Source organism: Genypterus blacodes, unplaced genomic scaffold (assembly GCF_046128005.1).
Source record: "Genypterus blacodes isolate CSIRO-AG114 ecotype Tasmania unplaced genomic scaffold, CSIRO-AGI_Gbla_v1 ptg000061l_1, whole genome shotgun sequence".
NCBI classification, from domain to species: Eukaryota; Metazoa; Chordata; class Actinopteri; order Ophidiiformes; family Ophidiidae; genus Genypterus; species Genypterus blacodes.
The window spans coordinates 1,010,941-1,029,878 of record NW_027466873.1 but is presented as its reverse complement, the minus strand read 5'-3'; the positions used below and the strand labels follow the sequence as shown (position 1 = coordinate 1,029,878).

The 18,938-nt window shown below is 46.0% G+C and overlaps 1 protein-coding gene across 1 annotated transcript in view; it reads left to right on the top strand.

Moving 5' to 3' along the window:
- grid2 (glutamate receptor, ionotropic, delta 2) overlaps nucleotides 1-18,938 on the top strand; it is a 351,200-nt gene that overhangs the window by 271,033 nt on the left and 61,229 nt on the right. The window contains exons 10-11 of the mRNA XM_076154034.1: nucleotides 517-714; nucleotides 3,670-3,982. Of these exons, the coding sequence (XP_076010149.1) occupies nucleotides 517-714; nucleotides 3,670-3,982 (511 nt within the window). The remainder of the gene's footprint in view (nucleotides 1-516; nucleotides 715-3,669; nucleotides 3,983-18,938) is intronic.

Sequence of the window (18,938 nt, the reverse complement as noted above, 5' to 3'; positions counted from 1 at the left end):
CAAAAGGTTAGAACAATCTTTCCCTCTGATGCCTTTAACTTGATGGAGTAAATTCAAGTTCTGCTAAGAGAAAAAACGCCTACCTCACAGTAGTGATCTTATGAATTAAGCAATTGTTTCTGGTCAGAGGACAGCATTTTCCTACTTTTGAGCAAGTACTTTGTACTTGCTCAAAAGTATTACATCATATAGTAATAGCAGTAGATTTTCTGAAGCTTGCACTCCTTTTTCTGCACATGTATAGTATCACTTTTACAATATCCTGAACAGATATCTAGCTAGATGCTGGTTGGTTGTATCAATCACCGACATCACTTACAAGCAGATGAAACAGTTTGAATACAAATGTGTTGAAAATGACTTTTTGTATGCAGAGTGTATAGAACCTGATGGACCTCTGCGCTGAGCAATTGTGGTTGCATAATGACTTATAGAGTAATTGGCCGATTTAATGCTTGGACTGGTATATTGATTGACTGACTTATACTGACAGGCTGATTGACCTTTTCATTGCAGGAGGAGCCCTTTGTAATGGTGTCGGAGAATGTTCTGGGAAAGCCAAAGAAGTACCAGGGTTTCTCCATCGACGTTCTGGACGCCCTGGCCAACTACCTGGGCTTCAAGTATGAGATCTACGTGGCTCCAGACCACAAATATGGCAGCTTGCAGCCCGACGGTCAGTGGAACGGACTAATGGGCGAGCTGGTCTTTAAGGTGAGCGGGGAATAATGTGCATATTCAATAAGCGTATGCACACACGCGCACACACTTGCTACATTAATGATGTCAGACATCTCGGGGTGTAATTCATTGGAGCTCCCCGGCTGCGTAAGAATTCTCCCATATTATTCTCCCCTTTGTCTCAAACAATTAAGCTAAAAATAAAATGATCCAAAAATGGGAAATTAGTTTGACTTGCCCATTTGACATTTCCATTTAGTATTGACACCAGAGAAAGCGTTAAATATTCAGCAGTTCACTGATATGCTCTTTAGTATGCTTTTACCTGTGACATCCCTGACAACAACGCCTCAGTAATGGGACACCTGTGAGCAAATTAACAGATCAGATGCTTTGTGAAGGAGTATTTCTTATTGTGGCACAGATTAAGTGTAGTTCTGTGTGTAGTGTGTGTGTGTGACGCCTCTTAGTGTGTGGGTTAAGTGAGGATAACGCACACAGACTTTGATTTATCCAAACAATGGAGCCAGGGAGCTACGTCAATACCAGAGAAGCTTCACTATAGCGCATCTTGGGCCCAGCATACATGTAGGTTTGAGTCACGTCATGCTAGAAATCACATCTGACACACTCACACACACACAGCAATTAGAGCACACTGCCTGAAGTGGACCAGTTGGGTACTGACTCCAGAGGTTGAGTGAGGCAAAAACACATCTGCTTTCTACCAACGTCACCCGCTTGAAGTGCTCTCAAATATTTGATGCATAACCACCGGCAGACACTTCAGCAGCGAGCGCAGACGACTCGTGAAGCCTCAAATGTGACTTTTTCCAAAGAACCAGAGGCATCTAAGTTCAAGAGCCCTAAACTGTCAGGCAGTCACCGCCCCGCGCAGTGATCCCTCTGGTTCACACAAAGGCACTCACTGTGTGTGTGTGTGTGTTGAATATTCTGCTGACAAGAGTGCAAATGTGACTAATGTGTAACCACCTGCGACACATTTCTTCTGCTTTATTTGGAGATGCTCCGTATGGTGATGCAGACTGAGGTGATAAGAATAAAATGCAATAAAAGCTGTGATGATAGGCTGCTATGCAAATCAGGTAATATCATACTGATACCATGTGTGTGTGTGTGTTGGGGGGTGGGACGCAATAAACTACAACATAGGATAAAGGGTATGAATTTCAATCATGTCACCCGATATCAATTGAGTAATGAGTGGAAACATTATCGTGGTTTCATGGTTTAGAATAAATTGTTTGCAATGTGGCGAGATTATACAGGTTATTTATCACATTGTTGTCTTTTTATACATTTTAAATGGTGACAGAGTTTGAACTAACCAGCGCAGAACGTCTCCACCTCATTCCTCTCATGCTGCCCTCACAGGAGAGACATGTAATATCGCATATTTCACACGCAATTATGTTTTTTTCGCACAAGGAGATTGAATTCATTCAGTGGTGCCACTTTTTAAAAAAAAAGAAACAGAGTCGAGCTGAAGGATGCAGCAGAAACGTCTCCATGTTCCTCAGATGACATCAGATGCCCTTTCTCCTAGATTTTACGATTCAAAGTGCGTCGCCCAGGTAACGGCGATCTGCTCGGCTCAATCCAGAGGCGGCTGTGTGTAAATAAATGTCTTAGTTTCCATTCTGACTTGGATATCGAGTTAAATCTCCCAGAGAACAGTAGAAGCTCGTTTCCTCGTTCTTCTTCCTTTTTTGAGGAAAGCCTAACGATATCACGGCGGAGTCAAGCTGGCCGTCTCGGGCCTTTTTCTCTGGTTGCTCGACTTCCTTCAAATATTTATTGAGTCTTGTCATGTCGACGCCCGGAGGCAATCAGCCTTGAGCTCACCTTACTTCCCTGCAGTCACACCAATGCTTTGTCCCCAAAATAATTTATAGACGGCTGAAAGGGATGCAACACAGCCACTTAAAGGCTTTCATTAATACTTTGCAGAGTCGTTAAATCAGCAGGGCATTTACTTCCATTTAGAGGCTAAATCAAAGGGATATTTTACTTTACTACAAAACTGTAACTACTTAAAGTGAGCTTATTATATGAGTCAATGGGAAGTCCTTTACTTACTTTAGCAGGTGTGTGCGTACTCAACATCCGAACCATGAAAATAATCTATAATCTTAAGGAAATGGAAAAACTTCAAAGTGCAGTTGCTGAATGTTGACTGACTCACACATACACACACACACATATGCACATATCATTCTCGTGTGTCTCTAGCAAACAGACGTCCTGCAGGGTTTCTCTTAATATTCTTCTTATGCAGTGTAAGTGACAATTTCTGCACATTTAAGCATTTTGTTTCTTCATCCAACTGTGAAATTGGCAGATTTTTTTGCCTACACTGGATTAAATTTGCGTTTGTTTTGTGTTGTGTGTGTGTGAGAGAGAGAGAGAGAGAAACTGTGTGCGTGTAGATAGATGAGTGTTTGTTTGACCGTCTTGCTGGATTTAATTGCCTTCCCTAACAAAGTAAATGATTATCAAACATCTTCATATAGGTGACCTCTTTCACACACAGATTCCAAACGTCGAGCCCCACACTTACACACACATTAGTGTACTGGAGCATCTTAAATCCTTATTATGGTACAAGCAGATGTCTACAGCTGCTAGCCAAGCACTGGGGACTGCAAACGTTTTAATTAGCCATCATTGTTTTTGTATTCAAGCTAAACTCAGCCTATTTTTCTCTACAGTCAGAGTCTTTAGCAGCATTTTTTGAAGTTTAAACTCCTTATATGTAAATAATGCAAGCGCCTATTTGTCGTCTCTTGAAACACTGGGATACTTTGGTAATGAGGAGGCAGAGAGGAAATGCCTGTTGAGGCTTATTCACACCAAGCAGAGATGTGCGTACGATAACAGTTAACCATTTCATCTGTCTTTGTTTAGACGTATTGTATGTGTCAGCATGGATGGCGGGACACTGAGTCTTTCCTCTCTCCCTCGCAGCGAGCCGACGTGGGACTCTCGGCCCTGACCATCACCCCCGAGCGAGAGAGTGTGGTGGACTTCACCACGCGCTACATGGATTACTCTGTGGGCGTCCTGCTGCGTAAGGCCGAGCGGACCGTGGACATGTTTGCCTGCCTGGCGCCTTTTGACCTTTCGCTGTGGGCATGCATCGCCGGCACCGTGCTCCTGGTGGGCATCCTGGTCTACCTGCTCAACTGGCTCAACCCGCCGCGGCTCCCCATGGGGTCCGTGTCCTCCACCACGCTGTACAACTCCATGTGGTTCGTGTACGGCTCCTTTGTGCAGCAAGGTAAGAAATGAAGTTACGACATCACAGAAGCTCCTGTCAAGGTTTAATGCTTCTTTATGGATGTTTCTCTGCCAGAATGTGTTTTAACATAATGGTGTCACATGGTATTTGTGGCGGGGCTTGAACTACAAACCTAAGTCCACTTTTAGAGCGAACAAACCTGATGAAGCAGGCAGAACTGTTCACTTTATCATCCTGGTGCGCGTTGGCATTGATCAGGCGTGTTTGGAGTTTATGATCCACACCCCCAGCTGGCACCCAGGAGGAGCACAGCAGCCCATATTGTTGTTTATACAGCACCGTTGTGCAGGGGTGTGCACCTTTTTCAGCAACACACTGTCCGTTCAGGAAGGCAAAAGATGCGGGGACAATTAGAAAGAAGGGAAGCATAGAAAATGTCCCCCTTCCCCAAAAAAATAGAAAAAGATAATAGCTTTCCTCTGGGCCTCGTAATTATGGCTTGACCTTTCACGTTTGAGCGCAGTCGTCAGAGGGGAACAGAAAAAAAAAAAGGAGGAGACATTTTGTTGCACATGGATTGAGCGGGGTGGGGCGGGGGTGGAATGGGGAGTAGGGGGGGTGGATAATGACCTCATCCTGGTTATCTGGTAAAGATTTTCCAGAATCCAACGCGTGGAGATGAGGGCGTCGACATCAGGGGGGAGGATTTAAATTTCATCATCGCAGGAGTAGAGCCATGACAGGGAGAGGAAAAGGGCAAACTGAGCCCCGAGTAACAGCCAGCGGACATACATGTATGTCGGTATATGTATGTTATTTACTGTCCGAATCTGTGTGTGTGTGTGTGTGTGTGTGTGTGTCTGTGTGTGTGTGTGTGTGTGTGTGTGTGTGTGTGTGTGCCGAGACGTAATAAACAAAGATGCAACACTGTGCGCTCGCTATCCTGGAGACTTGCAGTTGTTAATTTTTTAAGCTACATTAATTATGCAAATGTGCGGAGGAGTGATTTTTTGAACGTTGCCCGAGAAACATTTCAGCCTCAGAACGAGCGCCATCATCTCAATCTTTGGTAAATAGTTCTCCATCTTGTGCTGCGGCTAATGTCGGTAATGATGATGATGATACATGCTAACTGCTGTTTGATATTCACAATCGTTTCTCTTTTTAGCTGTAATTAACATTTTAGTCGTGGCGTCATTAGAGCGAACGAAAGAGAAAGACAAATCCCATCTTAATTCTGTTGGCGCGGCTTGTCCTGTGTGTGTGTGTCATGTATTTGTAAATATGAAGGAGCGTGCGTTAGCGTGCCTTACGAACCTTAGCGTGCGTTAGCGTACCTTACCGTGCCTTAGCGTGCCTTAGCGTACCTCAGCGTGCCTTAGCGTGCGATGCTTCTCTGGCTTGTCAGCGGGCCTGCGCTAGGTGAGCCTCTTCCTGTTCATGGAGGGAGACGGAAATATCTCTCACGTAATTAACTGAGCATGAGGAGAGTAGCTAAGTGTCGCTGACCTTCGCCGGCTTTAAAAGTCACCTGAAATGTGCTTTACTTTCATCCTAGCAATCATTCCTGCACAAGCTCAGATTTCCCCTTTCAAAAGGACGGATAAGTTGTTTCTGAATGAAACTACAAGCTCAGCTGAAATTATAGTTATTATAAATAAATTAAGGATCACGTAAAGGTTACAAAGTCGGCGGGATATATTTGCACACACATACACACACACACACACACACACAATACATACACGCCACCCATCTAAAAAGAGAGCGAAAGAGAGGGAGAGAGAGAGAGAGAGACGTTCTATCCTCTACATTCTCCTTCACACCTGCTTGCATTCTGCTCCTCTTCCTCCTTTTCTTGCCTCCCTTATTTCTTCATCAGGGCCACCAAGACACCACCCAATTGGTGCTCTGTTTACGACCTTTGCCTCTCCATAACTCTTTAAGTCTGCTTGTGTATGTGTTTGCGCGTACGTGTGTGTGTGTGTATAATGCGGGAAAAGGCGAATTGGAGGCTGGAGTTGGGCGAAACAAGAAAGTCTGTACTCCATAAACTATCTCTAATTGGTCTCAAGGAGAGTGAGGGAATGAAACAAGGTGAGTGGGGGCGGAGGGGGAGACAGAGGGAGGGAGACAAATATGGACACACAGGGACGAAGGGCGGCCTCTGCCATGGATGGTGCAGATTGCTGAAACACAGTAACAGGCCAGAAGAGTCTGAGATGCGAGGAGACCAAGAGAACAGGAGAGAGGAATGTTGCGATTCACTCGTCGGCCCTGGCTGAGGTGTGAAGGTCGTCACAATATTTTCCACAGCCTGGAGACCTGAGGGGGACTCGAGCTCAATTGGGTTTGGCTTTGTAAATGGGCAGCGCAGGTTGGAGACGAGAGGATGATGAGGGAAGAATCTGTGGAGAACCTGTCAGGCTGCGTTACTGTTTGATGATAATGACGCCATTTTAAACTCCAACTTGAGAGCTGCCGCGCTTACCAAACATCCCACCGGCTCAACCTCATTCCATCTTCTTCTCTTAGCACTTCATTGATGGAATTGTAGAAGAAGTTTGTTGAGTAGTTGACGTACTTGCAGACACTTTTTTACTGGATTGTTTTATTTTTGTTTTTACGTCTTGACATGACAAAGCAAGGATTTACTCTGACATTGTCCCGACTTTAAATGATACCGTTTTACTGCAGTATTTTTGTGGAAATAATAAAAAAAACATTGATACGTATTACTTTGAAGCCACATTTCTGCAGGAAAAACTAACTTTGATAGTAAAGCCCTCTGCGATGTGAGGTCAGAGGTCACCTTTTGTGCTCTGCCACAGAAGTCAGGGAGCGTCTGCAACAAATCACGTCTTCAAACCAGCCGCGCCGCCTGTGATACTCGTTTCAGTGGTGTGTTTTTGTTCATTTTTCTTTTTACGGTGGACAAACGCTCTGAGCAAGAAGAAAGCCGGCCCGCCTCACCGCTGTCAAACAGACTGTGAACTCTGCTGTAATCGAAATGTGCAAACAGGCAACAAAAGGCCGGCGGTCGGAGCAAACGCCTCCGCTGTAAACGTGAGTAGGAGGGAGACGAGAGTAGAGAGGGAGGGAGGGAGGGAGGACGCGTGCTGTCCCCAATCCTGTTTCCAGTTCATTTCCCTCCGTCCTCCGCTGCGTCCTCTCCTCTGTCCCGGCTCCGACTCTTTAACTGGAACAGGCGAAGGAGCCAAACTTGCAGTGTCACGTCGTGTCTACATTTCTCCCGTTTCTCTCCTAATTAATGTCCGAACCAGCAGGAGATGGAGGAGACTTGTGAAAGCACTGTGTGTCCCCCACCCCACCCCCCTCTGTGTGTGTGTGTAGAGGTGTGTGTGTGTGTGAGATCTGAGCATGCAGCAGTGTTGTCAGCATGAGTAGTGATTCTCAATTTTCTGCCAACTTTGTGAGCACAACATGACACACACACACACACAGAGAGAGAGCAAGAGAGAGAGGGAGAGACCGAGCCAGGGCCAAAGGCCATAATCAACACTTTCATCTTTCCATCTGCTGCTCCAACCCCCCACTCAACACACTCTCTCTCTCTCTCTCTCGCTCTCTCTCTCTCTCTCTCTCTCTCTCTCTCTCTCTCTCTCTCTCACCTACTGTGCCTCTCTCTGGGTGTGTGTGGAGGAGATTGCAGGAGAGAGAGTGAATGTGTGTGTTCTTTTCTCTGTTTTGCATGAGAGCCACGCAGAAAACTCTCCCCCTGTTTCTCTCTCCCTCTCTCTCTCTCTTCGCTCGCTCTCAGCTGTGAGCTTTAGTGCTGGGTGGAAAGCCCTCGCTCGTTTCTCTCCCTCTGTCTCTCTCTCTCCCCCTCGCTGTGCGACTCTCTCTAATCCATTATCCCGCTCTAATGACGCCGCGGTGCTGTGAGGTGGACCCACGTTTGGGAAAGTCTTCTACCCTTCCGTCCCTTTCCTCTTCCTCTTTCTTCAGTCTTTCTCACAGCGGCGCTGCTGTGAAATGACTCCGTCTCTCTCTGTGTCCATCGGTTACGTTTACGCCTCAATTTCAGTCTTTCACCGTCCCTTTCTTTACCGTCACGGCACCATGATTTCCCCTTCCTCCTGTTCTTTACCTTCCTCATTTCCCAGGATGCCCTCCTCGCTCTCCCGATGCCCCTGATTAGCTCAGCAACAACTCTGCTCTCCTCCGTCGCACCTTCTCTTCTTCCATTTGCCCTTCATTCTATCTCCTTCCACAACCGCCTGCAGAGGACAAACTATGCCTCTTGTGCAGGTGTGAACATCAAACCTGTTATTGTCGACACATTTAATGGAACGGAATTTAACTGGAGATATCCAAGAAGCACTGGATGGAAATGTGAAGGTCAAATTTATCGCGTCGTCGTGTGATGCCGCGGGCTACGACGCAATTTGAAACAGGAGGGTAAAGGAACATCTGTGCATCGTCACTGAACGAGTGACAGGAAGCACACGGCCCGTCGCCAAGCTCTGCACACGCAGCAGAGAAACAGATAATCAAATATTCTTACCTGCTGCTGCTTTCCTCCCTCTTGACCTTCGTTCACCCCAATTTGCCTTAAACTGTTTCGGATTGATCACTGTTGTCGTAGGAGACGAGGAAGAAAGGGAGACAGAGAGAGAGAGAGAGAGAGAGAGAGAGAGAGAGAGAGAGAGAGAGAGAGAGAGAAAGCTGTTGTAATAAGTAGGTCTTTTATGAATAATTCTGTAAATGTCAGACTGTGACGGAAATATTGCACTTTCCCATCATATTCTCGCTGTACACGGAACGTTTGTTTACTTCCAAAGCGTTTCCCGACGATACAGACTACGTTGGAAGAATTTCTAATAAGAAAACTTGTTATTGCTCTGAAATCAGCTCATTCATCGACACACAGGAGGTTTGACTCACCGATGGGACAGAAGGACATTTCTTTGTTTGCTCGTCTGACATTTTGACAAAACAAATGTTCATCGTTTTCCACAGTTGGCTCCCGTATTGATGCACGCCGAGTGATTTGGGAAATGCAAATGTGCCTCCTGTGCGTCTCTGGGCGCCATCTTAAGGCAACATGAAGGCTTTAATCATCCCGCATCATACTCGCTGATGGAGATGAGAGCCGTGGCCTTTAGCTGAAATGTGCTTTTGACGTGACTCAGCACGTTCGCTCGACGCACCTCCGGGTGTGATGCACGGCAGCTACGTGTTGACTTTCACACTCCCCTGACTGTCTCACACTCTCGCCCGGCAGCCTTAAATGTTAAATCGTGGCAGATTTATCGCCGCTCGCTGTAAATGTCAGAGTTTGCAACCTAAACAAAGTAAAGCGAGGGAGGAAGAGAGAAATCTACTGTGAATATTTTCATTTTCAGAGCAAGCACTCCTTTGAGTCGCGAGCGGCATATTGCTCATCCGCCGCTCGCAGCTGTTTTACACGCTGTAGGATGCAATTTAATGTGCAGACTACAATGATGATGCCTGATGAAGCATGCTGCCTTGTTACCTACCATGGAAGTGTGTGCATTATATACCTGTCTGAGCAGCTCTTACTCACAGAGAATTTGAGTTCCCCCCGCTCTACCTGGATGTCTTCACCGGGGGAGTCAGGGGGGAAGCTGCAGCTAACGGCTCGGGCGCCATAATGAGGAGAGACGCTTCATTGTAATAAAAAGCCGGTTTGGGCCGGCTGTTGTTAAACGCTGTGGATAAACAGACTAAATGAATCCAGCGAATGTGTTGTAAAGGTACAGCTTTGAGCAGAATCCAATTTGAAAAAGAATAGATTGGATTGCTTCTTAGATGTTCATGCACTGGGAATAATGTTTCGTTCAATGACTGCTCAATGTTTTGCCGTTGTCGGACCGATGAGGGTAAAAACCGCTGCCTGGAGAGGAGAAAGAGGACAGATAAGTTACAAAAAGACAACATAATGGAGAAATATCTTGTTAAATCTTGTTTTGCCATTTGGAGATCGATAACACGCAGGGGAATGATACAACTTTCGATTAGCAGTTGTCAAGCAGATTCATTCCCTGCTCTTGTTCCTTGTTGATGTCTGCAGATGTGAAACCCAGGCTTCTCTCAACGCTCCCAAACACCCAAAACACCTGAGTCAGGCACCGGAAACATCCCATTAGTCTGCAAGCTGCGGCTAGCCGGCGTGCCAAAAGACAATCAGGTTTAGCAGTGACGCTCCTGCTGCACAGGCCTAGGATCAGTGAGATGTTGAGTGGAAAAAAAACCTGAGGAATACGCTGGAAACGGATACAAAAGGAAGAATAAAAGGCAAGAATGGAAGCTGGAGATAAAACAGTGGGAGAGGCGAACGTCTCACACCTTGTTAGACACCTCGTTAGTGTTCAACCCCACCGCTGTAGTCTGCTGAGCCGAGGTGATATGAGAGAGGAGGTGATAGAGACGGAATGGCTTAAGTTTTTCCGCGGCAGGGAAAACAACAATGTTGCCGCGTCTTGTTACGAGTGGAAGGAAATACACCCCGGAGGTAAGAAGAGGATGAGAGATAGGGAGGCACGGAAACAAAGATGGGGTCAGAGCTGCGTCAGGACACAGCGCTGTACCTTATTATGTCCGCATCAGTCACGCCGCGGCCCTCAGCGGGACGTCAGCGGGACACGGCGACTGCTTAATGTCGGGCTTGTGTTGTTACCGTCATGATCCACTGAGGACGGATCACTGAGAGGTGGAGAGAGAGATTACATTACATTACGAGCATTTGGCAGACGCTTTTATCCAAAGCGACTTACATTACATTACCACCCTACGCAGAGGGGGGAGCAATTGAGGGTGCGGTGCCTTGCTCAGGGGCACCTTGGCAGGGACTCGAACCGGCGACCCTCCAGTTCCCAAGCCGAAGCTCTACCCACTGAGCTACTGCAAAGATTGAAAATGTATCAGGAGGAAAAAGATGGAGAAGAACAGAGAAACGTGAAAACGACACTCTGTCCTTTAGAGTGCCAATATGCTTTTTCAAGTGTATGTTTAATTATTATTTCATTCACTAAACCAGATGCCAAACCCAGTCCGGTTTGGGGGGTTTAGGATGTGGGTCAGTAATGTTTCCAGATGGGCACACACACACACACACACACACACACACACACACACACACACACACACACTTTCAGTTCCCCAAATGCTGCAGTGCGCATATGACTTCACCATATGTACGACAGATTGTGTCCCATCCCACATCAGCACCATTCATTTTCCATTTTGCAACTGTTGTGTTTTACAGTAAGTAACATTTCATTAAACATATTAACACACTTCAACACATCCTTCAGTGTCGGATCGTACAGCACGAGCGACGGCAACGTGAAGACTTCCATGTCTTCATCACCTCGTGTTTTACCTGACATGCACTCTAACGTCCTCCACCCAAGTGAACACAACGTCCACGACATCACCTCATCTCCTCGTGAGCGTCCTCCCTTGCCTGTTTGCGCCGGCTTTGCAGCGTGAACCGCCGCTTTTCCGCCACCAGTTGCCATCAAGAGTCTATTTTTAGCGTCTCATTTCCTTCGTCGCCGTAAAAAAGAGAAAGTGACTTTTTTGGGGCGAAGGCCTTGTCGTTCACATGCCTAACAGCCTGAGAGCGGCAGTGACTGACAGCACGGTGAGATAATAGCTTTGTCCTTTTCGCTAAAGAAGAAAACGGGGGCGGGAGGGAGGGGGGGAGCATCAGGTGCACACACACACTTGGAATATGATGAAGAGGCTTCTGTTTTGTCTCAACACGCTCATAGGAGCGAAGTGAAAGGCCACAGACCTCGGCACTGATCCACCATTTTGAGACAAGATGACAGCTTATTTGTTTTATCTGGCCACTGGAGACGACGGCGTGCGCGGCCTGTTTCTCATTTCTGCGTGTAATGTCGACGTGACTAACAACGTGTGGCTGCGTGTGTGCGTGTGCGTGTGTTGCATGTGCCTGTGGTCTTTTTTTTGAAACCAACACCACAGCAAGTAGCCTCCAGGTCCCATCGTCTCTGAGGGAAACTATTTTCTTTGGAACAGGAAAATGTGAAGGCGCTGCAGGTGTGTGTGGCAGAGAGTAGCAAATTACATGTTATTGTGTTTTGTTGGTCCCTAGAGACGAAATAAGGACAGAAACGGAGGTAGAGGAAAAGAGTGTTGAAGAGAGCGAGAGAGCGAGAGGGAGCGAGCACTTGTTAAAGCTTTTCTCTGAGGGCTTGCCCAGCTTCATTGTTTTTCACATTACCTTTCTACTCTCCAGAGATGAGGACCACTTTAGCGCCTAATCAAAAGAGCCATAAATGCAGTTATGCACTCAAACACGCACCTCCTTCAACAAAAAAAGAACCCAAAATCTCTACCGACTAATCAGAACATACCGCTCACGCCTCTCGTCTGTTTTGGCGGCGTGACGGCGGCGAGCGAGCGAGCGAGAGGAGAATTGAGTGAAAATAAGACAGAGTTGAGGCGGCGAAAAAAACACAAAAACTCACAGCACATCAGGAGAGAAAGTTTGTGCTTGACGCCGAGAGCTCAAGTTGTGTGCTGATAAGATGTCAAGGAACAGGAGGACAGATGGAGGAGACGCGCTGTCATCCGTCCGACTCTGCCATCCGTCCGCTCTGTCTTCCGTCCGCTCTGTCTTCCGTCCGCTCTGTCTTCCCAGCGTTCGTTTTTTGGAGGCCTTGATGGAGAAGTCAAAGGGGGCAAAAAAAAATTAGGGAGCATCAACACTGCATTGGCATATCGCTTATCATATGTGTGTGTGTGTGTGTGTGTGTGTGTGTGTGTGTGTGAGTGTGTGTAGAATGTTGCTCAGTTTATGCGGATTGCGATCTAATTTTGGTGTTTACATGTCATTTGCATTAGTATATGTAAACAAACTCAGTAAGTGCTCTACAAACACACACACACATACACACACACACACACACACACGTCGAAGAGGAGCGACAGAGGAGGCGGAGATTGCTGCCCATCATGTGAAAGGGCTTAATACACTTTCAAATACACACATGCACGCACACACACACACACACACACACACACACATACACAGAGTACCTTAGCCAAGTAAAATTGCTGAGAGAGCCGAGTGTCAGAAGTTGAAGAGCAGCGGCAGCTTTAGTGTTATTGCTTTGATACAACCAGACACAATCTGCATGCATTCTCCTGTAATGAGACCACTGCAGCTGCTAGTGTGTGTGTGTGTGTGTGTGTGTGTGTGTGTGTGTGTGTGTGTGTGCGTGCGTGCGTGCGTGTCTGTGTGTGTGTGTGTGTTGTCAGTATGTATGAGATGTTTTGAATGATTGACTCATAGGTTTCACACACCCACAGCACAGCGTTTTCCTCTAATTAATGTTTTGGATTGATTCCTTTAAAGATCCCTTTTACATCTGCAGGATTTGTGTTCTGCTCACTTCCTATTTTCCCATGAAATTTCATATGAGATATCGATAAATAACTTCATTCACGGCCAAATGGTAAATAAGCGTAAAAAGGTTCTACTTTTACAATATACGTCCGATACACGCTGATCGCACCAGTGCACATCACAGAGGCTGCACTTCCTGTCGGTGGTTGTAACCCTGATATTATACACGGTATGTATTGATCCGCGTATAGGGAGGTGGGGAGGGCAGGAGGGGGAGGGGGAAGGGGAGGGGCAGGGGCAGGGAGACACAGCCTGTAAATAAGCTCAAAGAATTTTTTTGCCGACACCATCGTTTCTGCGTTCCTTTCAACTGTGAAAAGGAGGCAAAACTGCTGATGAGGCCCGATGAAAAGGAAGAGAGAGGAGGAGAAATGGCTGTTTCTGTAATAAGGCTATTGTCAGGCCATTTCTGCATACACACACACACACACACACATACAAACATAGTAGGATTCAAACCGAGCAATGCTGGCAAGGTTTTAGGACTTTACCACACTATACGTACACATACACAGACACACACACACACACACGTAAAGGCTCTGGGTTTATCGGCGTCTCCACACTGTGCAGTCTGGAACTCAGTTGCTTTACCTTCATTCATCTGAAGGGAAAGGGAAAAAAAAACAGACTCTAAGGCCAAAAGTAGACAGTTTTAATGAACGCTGGCAAGAGATGATGCAGCAAGTCGGTCGCAAGGTGTCTCTGAAGGGCAAAACACACACACACACACACACACACACACACACATAGCCAACGAAATATTGTCGACTCGGCTACTTTGCCAGGCAAGGGAATGAGTGTTAAGGCTGATGAATGGACAAGCCGACACTCTCAGAGCAGCCGTGACCATCATTTACAGAAAACTATTTATTTCTGTCAATCTACAATAAAGTAACTACGCTTAGCTAAGGTCTGCACACACGCACACACACACACACACATACACACACACACGGAGCAGGCTTACATCAGCTGAATCCTTATATCCAACAACAAACATCAGTGGTTGTGTGATGTAGACGCCTCACCCATCTGGAGTCCTCACACACTTCTTGCTGTCACCCCTTGCCCCCTTCTGTGTGTATGTGTGTGTTTGTGTGTGTGTTTGGTGGCGTTCGTCCGCGCAGCTACAACACGTGCGCGGTAGAGTCCTCGATACAGTGCAAACTTGTCGAGCGAGGATAAATTGCCATGCAAAATCGCCTCTTCAGTTTAATTCCGTCTCTTAGTGAATCGTCATGAAATGAACTCGACGCCGCGCTCTTCTGCTTGATTGTTGAAATGTAAAACAGGATCTGTGCTTTTCCCCATACGGACAAGGATGAAATTCAATAATGTGATGCATTATCTGTTTCCCCTGCCTACACAACCACATGCTGGCATATGCATTAGCTTTAGCAGAGCGACAGGCTGTATATGCTTTATCTTACACACACACACTCCCCAGTCTTGCGCGCGTTCGAGACCGAGCAGATATCCGACACTGTGAGGCTTAATGGGCGAATAATAAGCGTTTCAATCTTTCACTTTGCTCTTGTTTTGATGAGCTGGAGCTGACGTCCGCAAGCTAACTGCAGGGAGCAGAGACGCTCGTTTCCTCCCGGCGCCGCTCTGCCATGAATGCGTGTCGAAACGATGGATTGATGGTATGGAAGGAGGAGTCAAACTGTGTCTGCTTTTTGTGCTTGTATGCCATATTTGGGTATTCTTGTTGAAGCAGGAAGTTTGTTGGTTTGAATCCGGCATGAGGCAATTCAGAACGATTCAGGTTCCATTCATCATTCTGGTACATAACTTTCTGGGAGGAGAAGTATGACGCCAACCTGGCAAGTTTACCCAGCGTGTGATCCAATCACACGAACACACGCACACGCACACACACACACACACACACACACACACACACACACACGCACAGTTCTTTTCCGGCATGGTCACAGGACTCGTTTTCATCCAGCCTGATGTTCTTGGGTTCTGCTTCGTGCCTGATTCCCTCCCCTCTCTCTCTCTCTCTCTCTCTCTCTCTCTCTCTCCCTCGCTTGCTCTCTCTCTCTCTTCCTCTCTCTGTTCCTTTCTCTTCCTCTCTCACCCTCTCTCTTAGGCTCTCTCTTCCTCTCTCACCCTCTCTCTCTCTATCGCTCTCCCTCTCTCGCTGTGTTTCATCCTGCCGATGCTCTCTTCCGTCCCTCTGTCTCTCTCTCTCTATCGTCCGTCTCTCTCTCTCTCTCTCTATCGTCTGTCTCTCTCTCTCCTGCTGTTCTCTCTTGATGCTCCAGCTGTGCGTCCTCACCTCTCTGACTTTCTCTCCGTCTCACTCACTCTCATCTTTGCCCTCCCTTTGTTATGATCTCCTTTTCAAAACAAACACGAATATTTGTGTGCTTGTAATAAAATTGATGCTTGTTTTGAAAATGAAAATTGACCTGTAGCCAACACCTTCTTTCACATTTTAATATTTATCCCTTTACGTTTTTTCAGTGTCAAGAAACCTGTGATGTTTTAAGTAAAGTATTGGAAAAAAACACCTGCAATATTCTGTTATCCATGAAAAAATAAGATGGATGCCTGCCAGGGGAATGCAATTTCTAACTTTAATATCACATTATACCATAATATATCATTGCTTTTCTACTGATAGAATAGAAATGTCAGTTCCTATTAAAACAATAAATGTCTAATTAACTGGAACAAGGAAAACATGAATCCACACCAAAGTACTTGGGGAAACTTCTACTGTGTCCTTTCTAATCTAATCTTCATGCTCCTCAATCTCATCCATAAGATCTCATCAAAATTCTTGGAAATACACATGCATGAACACTCTATACATGTTTGTTTCCATCAGGTGGGAATGGGAGTGTACCCACTTCCTCTTCCTTTTTTTTTTTTCCTTGTCGTCACCTTCAACCCCTACTATGTCTGCCCCAAGTACTTTTGGAATCACTGGGGTCCAAAGCAATCGAGGCCGCAGGAGGTGAAATAGATGCTTTCCCAAAAAAAAAATCAGAATTCTGCGATCAATCAGGCGGCACAAGAGCTATAATCTGAGGCGGTGGAGGTTGTTGCTCTGCGCTGAGATTTAAAGCTTTACGAGAACCCTCCTGGATGTGCCCGTCGATTGACTGGCTTCAAAGCGGCACTCATCTGAAGGTGGCTTTAACTGCAGCGTGTCGGCGGCGAGGACGAGCGAGCGGGTGGAGAGAGAGACAGAGAGAGAGAGAGAGAGGCGGGAAGGGGAGGGGGAAGCGAGGAGAGGAGAGGCAGACAGAATGTGTTAGATGCAGATGAGCTGGCTTATACAACCCATCCACATGCCAAACCTGCAGGAAGACAACAGCTTCTCCATCTGACTCATTTCCATTCCTGTTCCCCGGCTGGCCCTGAGTTGGGTTTTTTCTCCCACTCCAAACAAATAAATGTAGACATATGTTTGTTAGGTGTGTGTGTGTGTGTGTGTGTGTTTGATTTTATTTTGAAATGTCCAAAGCCCTTTTTGGGGGGGGGGAGGCGGGGCCAGTCAACACACACCTGTCTAGGATGGAGGTGCTTAGAGAGTCTTAGGAACCTGTTTCCATCTAAATGCTTCAATCAGCGCCAAGTATTCATATTTTATCAAAATCATACACATTCAGTTGCCTGCGGATGCTGGAAAGTGTTTTAATTACATTTCACATAGCTGTAGATTTTGGAGTGTATGATGTTTTTGCAGATCAGAACTTAAAGCATCTGTGTGTATTAGATTTGAGGGTTATAACTTGTGTTTACTGGCCTGAAAGAGACTTGCTGTTGGCTTGGATAGGATGTGCATACTAAGCTGCTAAACTGATCAATAGCCAGGTGGAAAAACCCAAACAAATCGCTCTGACATTATACTGATGCCACAAAGCATAAACTCACCATTCACAAAGGAGCAAGCTGGAAATATCACCAGTAACTACTCAGTGTTTTACAGAATCAAAGTCTTCTTCTTTATGAACCTCCACTGAACTGAAGTAAAGTGGACTTGAATATTGGGCGTGCGTTTGGTGGAAACTCCACAGCTCCATCATTATTACTGATTGCTTTGAACCTGTCAGTCTGCAGTCAGTCTCCTCCAAGACGTCCTTCAGCTAGCTCCTTTTTGGGCTGTGAAACAATGAAAATGTTGTGGTAAAGAATTTCATCATTTTGTGGCAAGATTGCAGGGATTGCAACTGGGAGCTGACATAAGCTGAACGCCGAGCCGCTCTCCTCTCCTTGTGTTAAAAGCCTTAATGAACGTCTCCGTCTCACTTTCATCCAGGAGTGAGTTTAGCATGGCGATGTAACTTTGAAGAGAGGCCTCAGAACAGCTGGCAGCAGGAATGTACATTTTTTTTAAGAAGAGGAAAACGATGATGTGTTGCGACGCTGTCAGTGTCTCGTCGCTGGCTGAAGTTGTGAGAAAGTGGAGCTGAAAGAGAGATTTATTATTCATACGTTTCAAAACATTTTTCCAGCCATGTGCCTGTCAGATAATATTGTAGCTGAAGTTGCGGCAAGACGAGATTACTGAGCCACAAGTCTGCATAAGTGAGGTCTTAAGCACCTCTCACAACTCCTCAGCAGAATGCACAAGTGACTAAAAGTGCTCATTTGCACTGACAGGGTGTTAAGAAGAGAGGGGAGGCCATTGTCACTTGTATTATCATTTCCTCTGCAGTTTCCAGACAGTTTTCTTTAAAATCATAAATTCAATCCTATCCAGTCCAACCTCGTATCCGAGCGGTTGACAGCCAACTTCTTTGTCTTTTTTGACACTGATGCAGGTGGGACGTCAGTCTGCCATGCCATCTTCGTCTCCACTGAAATGCTTTGTCCTCGCACAAAGCTTCTCAAAAACGCCAATGTGAAACAAACATGAAGCCCGAGCGAAGGACCAGGAGTGGCAGTGACGGAAGTGAAGGAAGTAACGAAGTAACGGCTTCATATCTAAAGCACTCATAAACTGAGAACTGTAAAATAACTAATTACTGAGGTGATTTGCCGACAGTAATGAAAGGTAAATCATTAGCATGGTCTTGCTTCTTCTTTCCCAAAAGGTGTAAAGCACTTAACAAGACGCCTTAACACAGACAGGAGGTTGCTGAAATTACTCCCAGGATGTGCTGAAGAGGCATCATTCTGTGCCTCTGCCTTCTAAATTGCGTACAGCTCATTCTCTACAAAATGACAAAAATGATCACCTTGCACACACACACACACAGTCACACAGGGTCAAGAGCTCTTTACCCCAATCATCCTCCTCTGTGATTAGTTTGTCTCTTTACTGAGGGATGAGGGTTGGTGGACTGCGTTCGGGTAGATTTGAGCTCTGGATGTGCTTGTCAGAGATTTAGGCAGCGGCGTTTTTGAACAGAACAGAAATGATGTGTGAACCAAATACTTGCAAAGTTCCCATGGTTTGGAAATTTCATTTTAAATTAATTTTAAATTTTCGCTTCCCAGTATCACATTTGATTGGTACAAGAAAAATCCTCCGAGATCTTGTTGTATGTACTTAGCCTAAGTGTGTTTTCAGTCTTTTCTCCCTTGTTAACATTGATT